The 21,037-nt window shown below is 39.2% G+C and overlaps 1 protein-coding gene across 1 annotated transcript in view; it reads left to right on the top strand.

The window, feature by feature from the left end:
- The window catches only part of LOC119647649 (titin-like), a 448,809-nt gene that overhangs the window by 411,026 nt on the left and 16,746 nt on the right, over positions 1-21,037 (top strand). The window contains 2 exon segments of the mRNA XM_038048710.1: positions 86-11,320; positions 11,426-16,152. Of these exon segments, the coding sequence (XP_037904638.1) occupies positions 86-11,320; positions 11,426-16,152 (15,962 nt within the window).

Below are 21,037 nucleotides of genomic sequence, written 5' to 3'. Positions count from 1 at the left end.
ATAATATTTTGTTCATATACTCGTATGTAGTATTATATATATACAACCAATGACATTTCAAGTAATACACATTTCATTCAATCAGATGTGACCAGCAAAGACTACACAATCACAGAACCAGAAGAAGACACACCTTTATCAGAAACACCTGACATACGAAAACCAACACCAAAACCTAAGAAAAAGAAAGACCTTAAGGACAGCAAAGAACTTAAACCTGAAGATTATAGTCTTGAAGTTCTTCCTGAAGAGGTTACAGAAAACGAAGTTCCCACGGAAGATGGTGAAAAAAGGACGAAATCTGTTAAGAAGAAAACTTTTAAGAAGAAAATTGGTGACGAAGAACAAACAATTGAAGTCCTCACCGTCAAAGAAGATGGAAAAGAGGAAGTCAATACAGTAAGCATCATTGAAGAAGTACCAGAAGATGTACAGAAAGAGGATGCACCCGAAAATGAAGAGGATAAACAGCCTACACCAGAAAAGCCGGAAAAGATTGTGAAGAGAAAGAAGAAGAAGATAATCAAAAAAGTGAAAAAGGACGATTTGGACGATTACATACAAATGTTGATTGAACAAGATATTCCCAAAACGGTCCTACAGAAATATGAGAAAGTTGACGTTGCATTACCACAAAAAGCGAAACGTACTAAGAAGCCTATTGAAACTATCGAGATTATACCAATGAAAATTGAAAGGATTGAACAGAAACCTACAAAAGTGGAAATCATCAGTGCAGCGGAATACCCGCAACATGTGAAGCTAAAGCAAATAAAACGGAAGGAAAAACCAAAGAAGGTGCAGGAAGCGGTTGATTTTAAAAAATTAAAACTGAAAAGCCGCATCCAGCACGTACCATTCACTCTAGAACCATTGCATTTCTCAGTAACCACGTTAACAACAATAAGAGGCAATGGTGAACTTTCGAGAAATGTTGAGGAAGCTACTAAATTGTTGAAGAAGAAGCTGAAAAAGTTTAAAGAACCGAAAATCGACGATGAAGAGCTAGAAAAGCCAGAACTAGAAACCTATGAAAAATTGGAGGACATACCAAAAGCCCAAAAACCAGATAAAAAATATATTCGGGATAAAAAACCAGAGAAAACGGAAGAGCCGTCAGATGACCGGAAACTGAAATTGGGAAAAGGTGTACCTAAGGACGAAACCGAATTGGATGAAAAAGTTGTATTAAAACCCGTTGCTCGCGAAGACCTGCCAGATGAGAAACAGGATCAAGAAGATAAACCAAAACCAAAGAAACCAGAAAAAACTGACAAACCGAAGAAGTCACATAAAACGCCCGAAGGAACACAATTTGAGCCATCCGAATTCGAAACCGACAGCACCAAACTAGATGAATACACTCCTCATCCAACTGATCTTAAACCCGAGGAGGACACTGAAAAGGAAAAACCAAAGTATAAAAGGAAGAAAAAACCAAAAACTGACGCAGAAGTCGACCAAATCGATATCAAAAAAGGAATTCCAAAGCCGGCAGAATCTTCCGAGGAAGATGATGTTGCATTTAGAATTCCTAAAAGTCAACCACCAGACGAAACAACTGATGAAATAAAACTCAAGCCGTTTAAGAAAATCGCGGATCTTCCAGAAAAAGAAGCCGATAGTAAAGCTACTCTCAAATACATAGGAAGTGACATTCCTTCTCCTGAAGAAGTCGACGAAACAGAGCCTATCTCCTTTGAAGAACTTCCTGCTGAAGTACACACAGTACAGATTATCGAGGAAGATGCAAAACCGAAAACTCAGACAACTACACGACGTACTATTAAAAAGAAAAAAGGAGACAAAGAAGAAATATTCAAAATCACAGTTGTCGAGGAAGAAGGCAAACCGGAAACCACAATTACATTTGAAGCCATAGAAAAATCGCCAGAAGAACAGCAAATACCTGAAGAAGAAATAACCTCACCTGAAAAACCAAAGAAAAAATCTGTTAAGAAAGTGAAAAAACAAGACATTGATCAATATATCAAAACTTTGATTGAACAGGAAATCCCAAAAACAGAACTTGAAAAATATGAAAAGACTGAAGTTGAAGAGAAACCTAAGAAACCAAAAGAAAAGAAAAAGCCCAAGGAGAAGAAGGAAGTTCCCGTCGAAGAAGAAGTTCCTGTCTCGGTTGAAGAACTTCCAGAAGAGGTTGAAACTGTTGAGGTGCTCGATGAGGAGGAAAAACCGAAAAAACAAACCACCATAAAACGTACTATCAAAAAGAAGGTTGGTGATAAGGAAGAAATATTCAAAATTACAGTTGTCGAGGAGGAAGGCAAACCCGAAACCACAATTGCGTTCGAAGTAGAAGAGACTCCTGAGCAACCAGTGCCTGGGGAAGAAGCCAAACCAGAGAAACCCAAGAAGAAAACTGTTAAGAAGCTTAAGAAGGATGATGTCGATGAATACATTAAATCGTTGATTGAACAGGAGATTCCCAAAACTGATCTTGAGGAATATGAGAAGACTGAAGTCGAGGAGAAACCTAAGAAACCAAAAGAAAAGAAAAAGCCCAAGGAAAAGAAGGAAGTTCCCGTCGAAGAAGAAGTTCCTGTCTCGGTTGAAGAACTTCCAGAAGAAGTTGAAACAGTTCAGGTGCTCGATGAGGAGGAAAAACCCAAAACACAAACCACCACAAAACGTACTATCAAAAAGAAGGTTGGTGATAAGGAAGAAATATTCAAAATCACAGTTGTCGAGGAGGAAGGCAAACCCGAAACCACAATTGCGTTCGAAGTAGAAGAGACTCCTGAGCAACCAGTGCCTGGGGAAGAAGCCAAACCAGAGAAACCCAAGAAGAAAACTATCAAGAAACTTAAGAAGGATGACGTCGATGAATACATTAAGTCGTTAATCGAGCAGGAAATTCCTAAAACTGATCTTGAGCAATATGAGAAGACTGAAGTCGAGGAGAAACCTAAGAAACCAAAAGAAAAGAAAAAGCCCAAGGAAAAGAAGGAAGTTCCCGTCGAAGAAGAAGTTCCTGTTTCGATTGAAGAACTTCCAGAAGAGGTTGAAACAGTTCAGGTCCTAGATGAGGAGGAAAAACCGAAAACACAAACCACCACAAAACGAACTATCAAAAAGAAGGTTGGTGATAAGGAAGAAATATTCAAAATCACAGTTGTGGAGGAGGAAGGCAAACCCGAAACGACAATCGCCTTCGAAGTAGAAGAGACTCCTGAACAACCAATGCCTGGGGAAGAAGCCAAACCAGAAAAACCCAAGAAGAAAACTGTTAAGAAGCTTAAGAAGGATGATGTCGATGAATACATTAAATCCTTGATTGAACAGGAGATTCCCAAAACTGATCTTGAGCAATATGAGAAGACTGAAGTCGAGGAGAAACCTAAGAAACCAAAAGAAAAGAAAAAGCCCAAGGAAAAGAAGGAAGTTCCCGTCGAAGAAGAAGTTCCTGTCTCGGTTGAAGAACTTCCAGAAGAGGTTGAAACAGTTCAGGTGCTCGATGAGGAAGAAAAACCGAAAACACAAACCACCACAAAACGTACTATCAAAAAGAAGGTTGGTGATAAGGAAGAAATATTCAAAATTACAGTTGTCGAGGAGGAAGGCAAACCCGAAACGACAATCGCATTCGAAGTAGAAGAGACTCCTGAGCAACCAGTGCCTGGGGAAGAAGCTAAACCAGAGAAACCCAAGAAGAAAACTGTTAAGAAGCTTAAGAAGGATGACGTCGATGAATACATTAAATCCTTGATTGAACAGGAGATTCCCAAAACTGATCTTGAGGAATATGAGAAGACTGAAGTCGAGGAGAAACCTAAGAAACCAAAAGAAAAGAAAAAGCCCAAGGAAAAGAAAGAAGTTCCCGTCGAAGAAGAAGTTCCTGTCTCGGTTGAAGAACTTCCAGAAGAGGTTGAAACAGTTCAGGTGCTCGATGAGGAGGAAAAACCGAAAACACAAACCACCACAAAACGTACTATCAAAAAGAAGGTTGGTGATAAGGAAGAAATATTCAAAATTACAGTTGTCGAGGAGGAAGGCAAACCCGAAACGACAATCGCATTCGAAGTAGAAGAGACTCCTGAGCAACCAGTGCCTGGGGAAGAAGCCAAACCAGAGAAACCCAAGAAGAAAACTGTTAAGAAGCTTAAGAAGGATGACGTCGATGAATACATTAAATCCTTGATTGAACAGGAGATTCCCAAAACTGATCTTGAGGAATATGAGAAGACTGAAGTCGAGGAGAAACCTAAGAAACCAAAAGAAAAGAAGAAGCCCAAGGAAAAGAAAGAAGTTCCCGTCGAGGAAGAAGTTCCTGTTTCGGTTGAAGAGCTTCCTGAGGAAATTGAAACCGTTCAGGTGATTGATGAGGAGGAAAAACCAAAAACACAAACCACAAAGAAACGTACCATCAAAACCAGAAAAGGTGACATAGAAGAAATCTTTAAGATAACTGTTGTTGAGCAAGAAGGTTCACCTGAAACTACAATTACTTTTGAAACTGTGGAGGTTCCAGAGGAACAACAACAGACACCCGAGGAAGAGGCAACCAAACCGAAAAAACCGAAGAAAAAATCTGTCAAAAAGCTGAAGAAAAGTGACGTAGACGAGTATATTCAGGCATTAATTGAGCAGGAAATTCCAAAGACCGAACTTGAAGAATATGAGAAGATTGACGTTGATGAAAAGCCTAAAAAAGTTAAAGCAAAGAAACAACCCGAAGTAGATAAGAAGCCAATAACTAAAGAAGTTATATCAACATTACCAGATGAAAAACCAGCAGAATCGAAAATTGTGAAAAAACCGAAGGTCCATAAAAAACATGCTGTCGAGGAAGAACAGATATACAAACAGCCAAGACTGAAGAGTAGAATCACATTAATTGAATATCCACCAGAACTTTTAAAACCGAAAATAGTTGACTTGGAGACAATTCGAGATGCTGGCATATTGTCTCGGACCATTGAAGAAGCAGAGAAGCTACCTAAACGAAAAGTGAAAAAATTCCGTCATCCTAAGGAGAAAATCACTGATTTAGAGAAAACAGAGCCCGAACAATACGAACCGACCCCAAGCAGCCCCGAGAAGGATGAACCTTCAAAGCCTTATGAAAAGCAACAAAAACCCGCATCTTCAGATAAGCCAGAAGAGCAAAAGAGCATTCCTATAGGGAAGGGCAAAAAGAAAACACCAGAGGAGGAAGAAAATGAAATAGTGAAACTAAAGAAAATTCCTAAGAAAATGCATAGTGAGGAAGTACCTGAAGAGAAAAGTACCAAAGTCACTCACACAGAAACAGATAAGCCTGATAAACAGCGAGAAGAGCAGGAATATAACTTGAAGCCTCTTGAACCATTTGACACTACCCCAAGCGAATACGACAAAGATGAGTTGGAAAAGATACCCTCCTCCCCCGAATCACCAGACGAAAAGCAAATTCCAAAACCAAAATACAAACGAAAACAGAAACCCAAGTCAGCTCCTGAAACTGAAGAGCATCCAATTATACCAGGCGTGCCAAAGGAACCTGAGGAGCAGCCTGAGGACACAATTCAATTCCGAAAACCACAAAAAGACAAGCCAGAAGAAGAAAAGGACGAAATTACGTTGAAACCCTTTATCAAACCTGAAGATCAGATAAGCGCAGAGAAAGATATACCAGACAGAGATATGAACCTCGCCCCAATTAAATCATCTTCACCAGAGCCAGATAGTCAAGATGAAAAGACTAAAAAACCAAAGGACAAGAAAAAACCCAAAAAGAAAAAGGAAACACCAATAGAAGAAGAAACTCCAGTTTCAATTGAAGAGCTTCCGCAGGAAGTTGAAACCACACAAGTAATCGACGAAGAAGAAAAACCTAAAACACAGACCACCACAAAGCGAACTATTAAAAAGAAGGTTGGTGATAAGGAAGAAATCTTCAAAATCACAGTTGTAGAAGAAGAAGGCAAACCGGAAACTACAATTGCATTCGAAGTTGAAGAGACTCCTGAGCAACCAGTGCCTGGGGAAGAAGCCAAACCAGAGAAACCCAAGAAGAAAAAAGTTAAGAAGCTTAAAAAGGATGAAGTCGATGAATACATTAAATCTTTGATTGAACAGGAGATTCCCAAAACTGATCTTGAGCAATATGAGAAGACTGAAGTCGAGGAGAAACCTAAGAAACCAAAAGAAAAGAAAAAGCCCAAGGAAAAGAAGGAAGTTCCCGTCGAAGAAGAAGTTCCTGTCTCGGTTGAAGAACTTCCAGAAGAGGTTGAAACAGTTCAAGTGCTCGATGAGGAGGAAAAACCCAAAACACAAACCACCACAAAACGTACTATCAAAAAGAAGGTTGGTGATAAGGAAGAAATATTCAAAATTACCGTTGTCGAGGAGGAAGGTAAACCCGAAACCACAATTGCGTTCGAAGTAGAAGAGACTCCTGAACAACCAGTGTCTGAGGAAGAAGCCAAACCAGAGAAACCCAAGAAGAAAACTGTCAAGAAACTTAAGAAGGATGACGTCGATGAATACATTAAGTCGTTAATAGAGCAGGAAATTCCTAAAACTGATCTTGAGCAGTATGAGAAGACTGAAGTCGAAGAGAAACCTAAGAAACCAAAAGAAAAGAAAAAGCCCAAGGAAAAGAAGGAAGTTCCCGTCGAAGAAGAAGTTCCTGTTTCGGTTGAAGAACTTCCAGAAGAGGTTGAAACAGTTCAAGTGCTCGATGAGGAGGAAAAACCAAAAACACAAACCACCACAAAACGTACTATCAAAAAGAAGGTTGGTGATAAGGAAGAAATATTCAAAATCACAGTTGTGGAGGAGGAAGGCAAACCCGAAACCACAATCGCATTTGAAGTAGAAGAAATTCCTGAAGAACCTGTGCCTGAAGAGGAAACCAAACCAGAGAAGCCCAAGAAGAAAACTGTCAAGAAGCTTAAAAAGGATGACGTCGATGAATACATTAAATCTTTGATTGAACAGGAGATTCCCAAAACTGATCTTGAGCAATATGAGAAGACTGAAGTCGAGGAGAAACCTAAAAAACCAAAAGAAAAGAAAAAGCCCAAGGAAAAGAAGGAAGTTCCCGTCGAAGAAGAAGTTCCTGTCTCGGTTGAAGAACTTCCAGAAGAGGTTGAAACAGTTCAGGTGCTCGATGAGGAAGAAAAACCGAAAACACAAACCACCACAAAACGTACTATCAAAAAGAAGGTTGGTGATAAGGAAGAAATATTCAAAATTACAGTTGTGGAGGAGGAAGGCAAACCCGAAACCACAATTGCATTTGAAGTAGAAGAAATTCCTGAACAACCAGTGTCTGAAGAAGAAGCTAAACCAGAGAAACCTAAGAAGAAAACTGTCAAGAAGCTTAAAAAGGATGATGTCGATGAATACATTAAATCTTTGATTGAACAGGAGATTCCCAAAACTGATCTTGAGCAATATGAGAAGACTGAAGTCGAGGAGAAACCTAAGAAACCAAAAGAAAAGAAAAAGCCCAAGGAGAAGAAGGAAGTTCCCGTCGAAGAAGAAGTTCCTGTTTCGGTTGAAGAACTTCCAGAAGAGGTTGAAACAGTTCAGGTGCTCGATGAGGAGGAAAAACCGAAAACACAAACCACCACAAAACGTACTATCAAAAAGAAGGTTGGTGATAAGGAGGAAATATTCAAAATCACAGTTGTCGAGGAGGAAGGCAAACCCGAAACCACAATTGCATTCGAAGTAGAAGAGACTCCTGAACAACCAGTGTCTGAGGAAGAAGCCAAACCAGAGAAACCCAAGAAGAAAACTGTCAAGAAGCTTAAAAAGGATGACGTTGATGAATACATTAAATCTTTGATTGAACAGGAGATTCCCAAAACCGATCTTGAGCAATATGAAAAGACTGAAGTCGAGGAGAAACCTAAAAAACCAAAAGAAAAGAAAAAGCCCAAGGAAAAGAAGGAAGTTCCCGTCGAAGAAGAAGTTCCTGTCTCGGTTGAAGAACTTCCAGAAGAGGTTGAAACAGTTCAGGTGCTCGATGAGGAAGAAAAACCGAAAACACAAACCACCACAAAACGTACTATCAAAAAGAAGGTTGGTGATAAGGAAGAAATATTCAAAATCACAGTTGTGGAGGAGGAAGGCAAACCTGAAACCACAATCGCATTTGAAGTAGAAGAAATTCCTGAAGAACCTGTGCCTGAAGAGGAAACCAAACCAGAGAAACCCAAGAAGAAAACTGTTAAGAAGCTTAAGAAGGATGACGTCGATGAATACATTAAATCTTTGATAGAACAGGAGATTCCCAAAACCGATCTTGAGCAATATGAGAAGACCGAAGTCGAGGAGAAACCTAAGAAACCAAAAGAAAAGAAAAAGCCCAAGGAAAAGAAGGAAGTTCCCGTCGAAGAAGAAGTTCCTGTTTCGGTTGAAGAACTTCCAGAAGAGGTTGAAACAGTTCAGGTGCTCGATGAGGAGGAAAAACCGAAAACACAAACCACCACAAAACGTACTATCAAAAAGAAGGTTGGTGATAAGGAAGAAATATTCAAAATCACAGTTGTCGAGGAGGAAGGCAAACCCGAAACTACAATTGCATTCGAAGTAGAAGAGACTCCTGAACAACCAATGCCTGAGGAAGAAGCCAAACCAGAAAAACCCAAGAAGAAAACCGTTAAGAAGCTTAAGAAGGATGACGTCGATGAATACATTAAAGCTTTGATCGAGCAGGAAATTCCCAAAACTGATCTTGAGGAATATGAGAAGACTGAAGTCGAAGAGAAACCTAAGAAACCAAAAGAAAAGAAAAAGCCCAAGGAAAAGAAGGAAGTTCCCGTCGAAGAAGATGTTCCCGTCTCGGTTGAAGAGCTTCCTAAGCAGGTCGAAAAAGATGCTCCTGTCTCGGTTGAAGAACTTCCAGAAGAAGTTGAAACAGTTCAGGTCCTCGATGAAGAAGAAAAACCGAAAACACAAACCACCACAAAACGTACTATCAAAAAGAAGGTTGGTGATAAGGAAGAAATATTCAAAATCACAGTTGTCGAGGAGGAAGGCAAACCGGAAACCACAATTGCATTCGAAGTAGAAGAGACTCCTGAACAACCAGTGTCTGAGGAAGAAGCCAAACCAGAGAAACCCAAGAAGAAAACTGTTAAGAAACTTAAGAAGGATGATGTCGATGAATACATTAAATCTTTGATTGAACAGGAGATTCCCAAAACCGATCTTGAGCAATATGAAAAGACTGAAGTCGAAGAGAAGCCTAAGAAACCAAAAGAAAAGAAAAAGCCCAAGGAAAAGAAAGAAACACCAGTGGAAGAAGGAGTTACTACCTCCGTTGAAGAGCTTCCTGAGCAGGTCGAAGAAGAAGTTCCTATCTCGGTTGAAGAACTTCCAGAAGAAGTTGAAACAGTTCAAGTGCTCGATGAGGAGGAAAAACCGAAAATACAAACCACCACAAAACGTACTATCAAAAAGAAGGTTGGTGATAAGGAAGAAATATTCAAAATTACAGTTGTCGAGGAGGAAGGCAAACCCGAAACCACAATTGCATTCGAAGTAGAAGAGACTCCTGAACAACCAGTGCCTGAGGAAGAAACCAAACCAGAGAAACCCAAGAAGAAAACTGTCAAGAAGCTTAAAAAGGATGATGTCGATGAATACATTAAATCGTTGATCGAGCAGGAAATTCCCAAAACTGATCTTGAACAATATGAAAAGACAGAAGTTGAGGAGAAACCTAAGAAACCAAAAGAAAAGAAAAAGCCCAAGGAAAAGAAGGAAGTTCCCGTCGAAGAAGAAGTTCCTGTTTCGGTTGAAGAACTTCCAGAAGAGGTTGAAACAGTTCAGGTGCTCGATGAGGAGGAAAAACCGAAAACACAAACCACCACAAAACGTACTATCAAAAAGAAGGTTGGTGATAAGGAAGAAATCTTCAAAATCACAGTTGTCGAGGAGGAAGGCAAACCCGAAACCACAATTGCGTTTGAAGTAGAAGAGACTCCTGAGCAAGCAGTGTCCGAGGAAGAAACCAAACCAGAGAAACCCAAGAAGAAAACTGTGAAGAAGCTTAAGAAGGATGATGTCGATGAATACATTAAATCTTTGATCGAGCAGGAAATTCCCAAAACTGATCTTGAGGAATATGAGAAGACTGAAGTCGAGGAGAAACCTAAAAAACCAAAAGAAAAGAAAAAGCCCAAGGAAAAGAAGGAAGTTCCCGTCGGGGAAGAAGTTCCTGTCTCGGTTGAAGAACTTCCAGAAGAGGTTGAAACAGTTCAGGTGCTCGATGAGGAAGAAAAACCGAAAACACAAACCACCACAAAACGTACTATCAAAAAGAAGGTTGGTGATAAGGAAGAAATCTTCAAAATCACAGTTGTCGAGGAGGAAGGCAAACCCGAAACCACAATTGCATTCGAAGTAGAAGAGATTCCCGAGCAACCAGTGCCTGAGGAAGAAGTCAAACCAGAGAAACCCAAGAAGAAAACTGTTAAGAAGCTTAAAAAGGATGATGTCGATGAATACATTAAATCTTTGATCGAGCAGGAAATTCCCAAAACTGATCTTGAGCAATATGAAAAGACTGAAGTCGATGAGAAACCTAAGAAACCAAAAGAAAAGAAAAAGCCCAAGGAAAAGAAGGAAGTTCCAATCGAAGAAGTTCCAGTTTTGGTTAAAGAAGTTCCGAAAAAGGTTGAGGACATCCAGGACGAAGAATTGCCCCAGGAGTCTCCGATTGAGGAAGAAGAAAAGGTTCCTTCTGTCGAAGAATTGCCACAAGAAATATTTTCCGTGCAAATTATAGACTTTGAAGGCAAACCGATAATTCAAACTACAACTAAACGTACAATAAAGAAAAATCTGGGCGATAAGGAAGAAACATTCAAAATTACTATCGTAGAGGAAGAAGGTAAGCCTGAAACAACAATATCTATTGAAAGCGAAGAAACTCCCAAAGATGAAGAGGATATCACCGATGAGAAACCTAAACCAAGAAAACCGAAAACAAAGTTAACCAAAAAAATGAAAAAAGATGATTTAGACGAATATCTAGAAGCATTAATACAACAAGAAATTCCAAAAACCGAATTAGAGCAGTATGAAAAAGTCGTCTTAGACGATACTCCAAAAGAGCATGTAAAGGTGGTACCAGACGAGGTAACTAAGGTAGAGCTACCCAAACAAGATGAAGAGAGTAGTGAATATCAACCACAAACAGATCAACATACACCAGTAGAGAAAACACCACTTGATGATACTCAAGAAACACAACCGTCATTAACCACAGAAAAACCACTAAGTGAGAAACCACACAAACCCAAACCAAAAACTAGCCGTCAAAAACAAAAAGATACCGAACAAACCCCTTTGCCAAGTAAGTGTGTTTAAAAAATTATCTCCTTACCGATTAGTTATTAATTTTTACCTCTATTGGTTTTATTGTATTTTTGTTAATTAATGTGATCACGAATTCCCACAGGTGATGAACAACAAATAGAAGAAATACCAGCAGAAGAAACATTACAAGAAGTAGACCAGGGTCAAGAAGAGGAATATCCGTTGCTACAGGTCACTGTTAAAGAAACAAAAGTTGAGGACTCGGTACCTGAAGTGAAACCAAAAGAGCAAGAATCTCCAAAATTAGAAACACCCAAGGAGCCTGAAGAAATAACAGAAGCTCCTACGACCCAGGAAGAAATTCCTGAACAGGAAAAATTGGTTGAAGAAACTACAAGTAAAAAGCCCAAAAAGAAGAAACCAATAAAGAAAAAGAAAACGGACGAGCATGATGAAATTATCCAAGCCCTTTTGGAGCAAGAGGTTCCAAAAACAGAGCTTGAAAAGTACGAGAAAATTGACGTTGACACGAAGAAACCAAAGAAACAGAAACCCGTGGACCTAAAACCGACTAAAATTGTTGTACATGAACAAAAGCCGATAAAACTCAAAATTGAGGAACCGGAGCAACTTCCACAAACTATTAAATTGAAGCCGTCCAAACCAAGGGAAAGAAAAACTGATGATGCCCAGGAAATGGGTCCTAAAATCAAACTGAAGAGTCGCATCATTCACGTCACCTATCCACCAGAGAGTCTGAAGCCTGTTATAAGTGACTTGGGAACAAAGAGAGGTGTTGGAGAATTATCACGAAATATTGAAGAAGCGAAGAAACTAACTAAAAAGAAACTTAAAAAGTTCCAACACCCCGAGGAAGAAACTGAAGATCTGGAGAAGGTAGAGTTGGAGAAATATGAACCATATATCAGCAGCTCCGAAGATGAAGAGCACAAGAAACCTTATGAAAGACCTAAGATACAAAAACCTTCAGATAAGCCTGAGGAATCCGTAACTATTCCCTTAGGAAAGGGTAAGAAAAAGCCACCGTCTGAGGACGAAACGGAATCTGTAAAACTGAAAAAGATTCCAGAAAAAATTACTCCCGAGGAAGAGAGCAAAGAACCCTTGCCTAAGAAGCCTGATGAAGAAAAAGGAAAGGAAAAACAAGACCGTCCAGAGTCACATGATCGAATGGAACCATTCGAACCTACTGAATTTGATCGTACAGAGCTTCCGAAGGATGAACTAGAACAGGTCGAAATGCCATCTCAGCCAGAAGATGAAGAGAAAACAAGAAAACCGAAACATAAAAAGAAAGACAAACCAAAGCCGGAGCCGGAATCTATACAATATCCTATTGTTCCTGGTGTTCCAAAACCACCAGAAGAAACGCCCCAGGATACTGTTAAGTTCCGTATTCCAAGCAAAGACATACCAGAAGACACAACCGATGAAATTAAACTTAAACCATTCACTAAACCCGAAGAGGTTGAAGAACAGGAAAAAGTTGTGCCAGAGGATGACGTTCAAGATGTTAAACCGAAGCCTAAGCCAGACGATGAAGATAAAGAGGCTGAGAAAAAACCTAAGAAAGTTAAAAAGCCAAAAACAAAAGACCAAAAGGAGCCGGAAAAACCAACAACTATTGAAGAAGCAATACCAACTGAAGATATTCCAAAGGAAGAATCACCTCAACCCGAAGAGGAAGTTGTTCAGCAGTTTGAAATTTCAGTTAAAGAGAAACTACCCGAAAAAAGTGAAGAACAGGAGGAGGTCGTTGTGAGACTGACAAAGCCAGAACAGCCTGAAGATGTTGAAATCGATTTGCATATTCCCAAATCAGATATTAAAGTCACAGAGGAGGCGGCAGATGAATTCAAGGTAATCATAAAAGAGACTGATGAGAAAAAAGAGGAAACTCAAACCGAAGAAGTCACTATTGTTAAAAAGAAAAAGAAAATCAAACCGGAAACAAAGGAAGAAGTTCCCGAAGAAACATTTACAATAAAGAAACCTAGTGAAGAAGACGAGACTACAATTCCTGCAGATGTAAAGGTAGATTTCAAGATGGCGCCGGAAAAAACACCCAAGGATGATGAAGCGGAAGTGGTACTTACATTGAAACAGACTGAAGAGGTACCAGAAGTTATAGAGTCCGAGCAATTCGAAATATTGGTGAAGGAAACGCCAAAACCAACAGAGAAAGCTGTCGATGAGAAGCCTGAGAAAGAGGTACAACCATCTAAAAAAGAAAAACCAAAAATTGTTGAAGAAGAAAAACCGGAAGAAAAAGTACAACCGACCGAAAAACCCAAACCTGAAGAAAAACCTGAAACCGTCTCACCTGTGCAGGAGGAGACAGTGGAAGAAAGTTTACCCGAGCAAGAAATTCCTTACGAATTTTCTATAAAAGAAGTAAAACCAACTCAAGAAGAAGTTTTCAAAGTGAAATTGACGGAATCAGAGGCTCCAGAAAGTGCTGAAGATTTCGTTGTAAAATTGGTTTCAACAAAACCTCAAGAGGAAGAAGAACCAGTTGAAACATTCACGATACGCAAGCAAAAGGAAGATACTGAAGATGAAGTTGCTGTCGAGATTAAGCTTACACCAAAAGTGGAAGAATTCGAAGAAACAACTGTCGGTGCCTCTATCAAAAAGAAAAAACCCAAGAAAAAACCAGTTGAAGAAGCGGCAGCAGAACTAAAAGTCGAAGTCATTGAAACTACTCCGACTGAGGAAGAGGAGCGGCCCACTGAAGAAAAAGAACAACCCGATATTGAAGATGAAAGTATTGTTGAAGAAATTCACGAAGTTACTATTAAGGAACAACCCAAACCAGAGGAAACAAAATCCGAACCTAAACTTGTTCAAGACATCCCTAGTGAAGAACCCAAGCCAATATCAGAAGTAGTTGAAGAAGTACCCACCAAGGAAGAAGTTTTCAAAATTTCAGTCAAAGAAGAAAAACCAAAGGCCGAAGAGGCAATTGAAGTCCCTGAAGCAATTGAGGAGAAACCTGTACAACCAACTCTACCAGCGGAAGAGGAAGTTCCTGAGTCTTACGAGGTCACATTGAAGGAAACCAAGCCAGAAGAACAAGTTCCTGACGATGTTGAGGTATCAATCAAGCCTAAGCGAAAGGATTCCAAACCACAAGAAGAAGTTGAGGCAGTGATTAAATTGACGGAGCGCGAAGAAGAAACTCCTACTGAACAGTCAGTGATACTTCCAAAGAAGAAAAAGATTCCAAAAGAGCAAGTTGAAGATGTACAGATCACGCTAAAGAAACCAGAAGAAGAATTACCTGAGGAAATTGCACAGGAAACTTTTGCATTATTGAAAAAACCTAAGCCAACAGTAGAAACGGTTGAGGAAGTATCTGCTGAAATTTCTTTACCACAAAAAACGCCAGAAGACCAGGTTGCAGAAGAAGTGACAATCAAAAAGAAGAAGCCCAAAAAGCCTTCCATCGAGGAAGCTGGAAGCGAGCTAGTAATAAAGAAAACGTTAGAGTTCGAACCTGAAGGTGATATCGAGGAAGTAGTCGAGAAGCCAGAAGATGAGGAAGAAGTTCCATCCCCGGCTGAAACTATCGAAGAAGTGGTTGTGAAAGAGCTTGTTCCTGAAGAAAAACCGGAGGAAGTTGCCGACGTTACTGTGAAGAAGCCACAACAAGAAGAAAAGCCAGTTGAAGAGGTAGAAGCACAAATTGTCCTGAAACCAGACACTCCAAAAGAGCAAGAAACTGAAAATGTCACTATCAAAAAGAAGAAGCCTAAAAAATCCGTAGTCGAAGAAGCAGAAAGTGAATTAGTAATTAAGAAACCATCAATAGAAAAACCTGAGCAGGAGGAAGTGTTTGATGTTACAATCAAGAAGCCCGAGAAAGAAGATAAACCCGTTGAAGAAGTAGAAGCACAAATTACACTTCCACAGGAAAAGCCCAAGGATGAGACCGCCGAAGAAGTTACTGTGAAAAAGCGTAAAACTAAAAAACCAAAAACCGAAGAAGCTGCAGATGAATTGGTAATAAAAAAAGTGGTTGAGCCAGCACCTGAAGAAGTTGTAGAAGAAGAGGTAGCAGAAGTTACCATAAAGAAGCCTGAAAAAGAAGATAAACCCATTGATGAAGTCGAGGCGGAAATAACACTTCCACAAGAAAAGCCCAAGGATGAGACCGCCGAAGATGTTACAGTGAAAAAACGTAAACCCAAAGTACCGAAGACCGAAGAAGCTGCAGATGAATTGGTAATAAAAAAAGTGGTTGAGCAAGCACCTGAAGAAGTTATCGAGGAAGAGGTAGCAGATGTTACGATAAAGAAGCCTAAAAAGGAAGATAAACCCATTAATGAAGTAGAGGCGAAAATAACACTTCCACAAGAAAAGCCCAAAGACGAGACCGCCGAAGAAGTTACAGTGAAAAAACGTAAACCCAAAGTACGGAAGACCGAAGAAGCTGAGGATCAATTGCTTATCAAGAAGGAGGTTGAACAAGCACCTGAAGAGATCATTGAGGAAGAAATTGTAGAGGAAGCGATAGTAAAAAGAAGAAAGCCTAAAGTTCCTCACTCCGTTGAGAATTTAGAAGAGGAGGAGGTGAGCCTTTCTCTCGCCAAACCTAAAGTGAAATCCGAAGATGTTGAAGAAGGGGCAACAATCAAGAGGAAACCCAAAAAGCCGAAACTCACTTCAGATGAGGCAAGTGCGGAACTTGTTATCAAAAAAGACGAAGAAATCGAGGAAGAAGAAGAAGAAGTATTTGAAGAAGAGGCACCTGAAGAATTTATCGTGCGAAAGAAGCCTAAACCGAAACCACAACAGCCAGTCGAGGAGCATACCTCTGAAGTAACCATCAAGAAACTTAAGTCAGTTAAGCGACCATCTAGGCCCGATATTCCTGAATACACAGACGTTGAAAACGTTACATTCAGACCTAAGTCAACCAAAACCAAAGAAGATGTAGAACAGGAATTCAAAATTTCACTTGACTCATATGCAGAAGAAGAAATTTCAATGTCCGGTAAAGTAAGACTAAAGAAAATACGTCCAAAAACATATTCCGAAGAGGCTGATGAAGCGAAAATCCGTATAATACAAGACTGGGATGATGGTGAAGCTCCAATTATCGAAGAAGTTCTAGATGATAGCGAAGGTGAAGATAATACAATGTATGATGTCGACGAACCAGAAGAATATTTAGAACCTGAAGAATACTTGGAACCTGAAGATGTTCCAGAAAATGTTGAGCTTAAATTAAGGAAAAAGAAACAAAAACCAAGATATTCTGTTCAACATGAAGACGATGAGGAGATTTTCATTGGATTACGGAAAAAGAAGCGTGATGACTCGATTACCTATGACGAGGATTCGCTGACGGTTAAGAAGAAGCGGAAACCATCACAGAAATTCTTGCAAGGTTGTTATAATTAATTTTGTTTTTCATATATTTCGCAAAAAATAACAAAAAAATATATTTTACTTAGCTTAATTTTCAGTATTTTTAGATAGTAAGCTAGTTCACGCTTATATGATAACAAAACTTGAAGCGAGGTAACAATAGTCTTATTCATTACTAACAACGATTTAAGAGTTATTGTTCCACAGGACGAAAAAATAACCTTATACTAATATCTGACTAGCACAAGCAGGATCTCCTATCTACCTACGAATACTAACATCAAAACCCTGAAATATATAGAGAATTTCCTATCGAACGAAGATACCTAACAAACTCCTTATTAACATTCTGCGGTCCAAGACAGTAAATAACATATTCTGAGGAAGTACTGAATTAACTTGCACCAAATTATCCAGTGCTTCCCTAGAAAATTGTCCACTTAGCCGCAAAAAAATTCTAACAATTAAATTAATGCGCTTAATACCTGCCCCTAAATGCATTTGGATGTGTTTTACTTGGTTGTATTTCCTAATATCCTTTCGAAACCATTTTATCTGAAATATCCTTTACTTAATTGTAGAAGAAGCATCTCTTAGCCTCACCCGAGAAATGCAAATTGAAGGTAAATATTCAAATCGAAAAAAAAATCGGTCGCGATATAACTTTAGATACTCTCCCCCAACAGAATCTGATGAAGAAAATGTAATGTACTCTATCTGCACATACATCGCTGATAACGATGAGGCCATCAACTTAGTGGAAGGAGAAAAGGTCCATGTTATTGCACGCCACAGTGCCGAATGGTGGTACGTTAAGAAGCACTTAACCGAGGAACAAGGATGGGTACCATCACAATATCTCATGGATTCTGTCAACTACCAAAGATACGTAGAGAAGAAACTTCATGAAAAGATAGACAAACTTCCTGTATTTGAAAGTAAGTATAACAGTGAAACTCTTGTGATTTGTCCTGTCAATGTTTAATCGTTTGTGATTAACAACCAAAAGGGCCTGCAACCGATGAGAAGACGATGGCCCCCAGATTCATCGAAAAACTTAAACCAATTCACACTCCTGATGGATACACAGTTCAATTTGAATGCAAAGTCGAGGGATTGCCTAGACCGCAGATAACCTGGTTCCGTCAAACAGCAATTATCAAACCATCACAAGATTTCCAAATATATTACGATGATGACAACGTAGCGACTTTGATTATTCGTGAAGTATTTCCGGAGGATGCAGGCACATTTACCTGTGTGGCTAAAAATGCTGCTGGCTTTGCATCTAGTACAACAGAACTTATCGTGGAAACACCACTCTCTGACCATGGCTCAGACATCACAGGTCCATCTCGAAAGAGCATGTCGCGAGAATCGTCTTTAGCCGATATCCTTGAAGGAATACCACCTACATTCTCTAAGAAACCAAAAGCTCAATATGTCGACGAAGGAACCAATGTAATCTTAGAATGTAGATTGGTTGCTGTTCCTGAACCTGAAATTATTTGGACGTTCGATAATGAGGAAGTTATTACTGAAGACAACATCAGAATAGTGACCGAATCAGATATGCATATGTACTGCAGTGTGTTGCACATCACTAAAGTACGAAAGGATCAAGAAGGAACGTATGAAGTAATCGCGCGTAATAGAGAGGGTGATGCAAAGATGCCAATTATTTTGAAAGTCAAGACTGGTGATAAGGAAGCACCTCAAGTTCTTGAACCTCTTCGTAATATGATCATAAGGGAAGGAGAAACTGCAATATTGACTTCACAGATAGTCGGCAATCCAACACCGAAGATCACCTGGTATAAGGATGGAAAACCAATAAAGGAAAACACCAAATCTTCGAAGGATTTATATTCATTGACCCTTCTATCGCCCAAGCTAAGTGACAAGGGAGAATACACGGTAAAAGCTGTTAATCCAATGGGATCAGTGGAAACAAGTGCATATCTCACAATCGAAGGTAAACAAATCTATTTCAATACAAATTTATTCTTAAATCAATGAGAAAGTATCGAATATTCGACGTTCTTGATTGCAGTTCATTTAGACAATTCAACTCGTGGCAAACTGAAAGCTAGTTCTCAATTACAAACTTGCATTCAGAAATTTGAATATAAGGGACTCAATTCAATCCTATAATATTCGTTTTATAAAACTTCAAGGTACAAGTTAAATTTTCCGGCACAGAACAACCTTCCCCTTTTATTGCAACTGGCTTTAATCTCAGTTCAATAAATGAAGGATATCAAGATCATTTTCCGGATTCAGACCGATCAGGGCTCTCCAGAAACGATTATTAATTTAAATAAAATAACATTTTATCGGAATATATCCTTTTTGTATGCCGAAGTCATTATATTACAATTTCTGAAACTCTATGGTGTATACTATTATCACACTAGAGTAGTTTAGTTGAGTAAATACACTTGGAATAGGAAAACTGTCGAAGAGGATCACTTAGATTCAAAATGACACCACTTCGCCTAGTATTGTACTATTACTGTCTATTTACAATTGTGTATTTACGTGTTTTTTTTATATATTTTACAAAGTCGATGTATTTGATTTCCACGATATAATCGAGATTTTATTCTTATTAACATAAAATTTGGATCACTCATTCCAGAAGCTGAAAGCAGCAACCCAGAGCCTCCACTCTTCGTTAAGCGTTTCGAAGAGCAGAACGTACCTCAAAATGGCACCATCAAATTGCAGGCGCGTGTCATTGGTAATCCTGTACCTGAGATATCGTGGCTTTTGAACAATATGCCACTTCAACCTTCCGATAAAGTACAACAATCGTATGATGGCGAGAACATCGAGCTTACAATATTGAACGCAAATAGCGAAACAGATTCAGGTGACTACAAGTGTGTAGCCAGCAATCCTGTTGGCAAAGCATCACATGGCGCAAAGATCATAGTAGAAGTAGAAGAAGTTACATTTACAAAGAAACTTAAGAAGAAGATCAGCATTGAAGAGTCTCAATCCCTGACTCTGGAATGTGAAACCTCACATATCGTTTCTACTAAGTGGTATCACAATAAAAAGGAACTAAGCGGCATGGACCACCGTGTCGTTGTTCAGGACGGCAAAGTTCATAAGCTAGTCATCAGAAATACGAATCTTAAGGACGCAGGTACTTACGTATGTAAGGTCAAAAATAAGGAAACAGAGTCCACGGTTGAAGTGCTCGAACGCAAACCAGAGTTCATTAAACGTCTCCAGGATTATGAGGTCAAAGAAAAGGATACTGCCATTCTGGATGTAGAGATAACTTCCGATACTGCAGATGTAACGTGGTTGAAGGATGGCGAAAATTAACTATTGAAAAGAAAAACATTGAATTTATCAAGGAAGGAAAAGTGCGCAAATTAAAGATACATAATGCTACCATACACGATGAAGGAGAGTATACATGCGCCTTAGAAGATCAGGAATGCTCTTCAGAATTAGTAGTCATAGAATTGCCTCCGCAAATTATCAAAAAAATGGATGACGTAACCATAACTAAAGGCGAGAAAGCCACATTCGAAATTGAATTGACGAAAGGTGATGCGCTTGTTAAATGGTTCAAAAAACGGAAAAGAAATTCAATTCTCAGAGCATATTCAACTTAGCATTGATGGTAAAAAGCAAAAACTGAAAATTTACCAAAGCACAATGGAAGACGCTGGTGAATATACATGTCAAGTTGGTGAGCAAACAGCAACAGCCAAACTAACAGTAGAAGAGCCAATAGTTGACTTCACACTCAAGCTGCCAGAAGTTACGCTCGTGACGAAATCAACCGATGCCGAATTCACAGTGCAGCTATCACCTGAAAATCAAGATGTTGAAGTTACATGGTATAAGAATGGCAAGAAAATTAAACCTACCCCGAAATATTCAATTGACGTTGAAGCGACTATTCGTCGACTGGTTGTACACGATGCAACTGAGGACGATGAAGCTGAATACAGTTGTGTTGCTGCCAATGCTCATACAAAGTCTTCTCTGAAAGTACAAGGTAAGGAAACATATTTAAAAATCACTTTCAATTTCAATTTTAATACTTGAAACCCATTGTCCTTGTTCAAGGAACGATTTGAGGGAAACAAAGTAGTTTTCCTTAATGTCGTTTTTTCAAGCAATTAGGATTATTGGTAATAAAAAAATCCCGAGACTTTCGTAAATTAGATGATCACATGAATTGCAGAACTTCTAGATTTACCACCACTTCAAAAAGGATATGCTATTGTCATAGATTCCTTTCTCTGAATTGCACCGAATACTAACAGTAGAACAGAATCGATCGGGCTCGTATTTTCAGAACCAACCGGTAGCATTTACGAAGGATAGC

This window comes from Hermetia illucens, chromosome 2 (assembly GCF_905115235.1).
Source record: "Hermetia illucens chromosome 2, iHerIll2.2.curated.20191125, whole genome shotgun sequence".
NCBI classification, from domain to species: domain Eukaryota; kingdom Metazoa; phylum Arthropoda; class Insecta; order Diptera; family Stratiomyidae; genus Hermetia; species Hermetia illucens.
The sequence above is the reverse complement of the archived record's forward strand: the minus strand, read 5'-3'. Positions and strand labels throughout refer to the sequence as shown.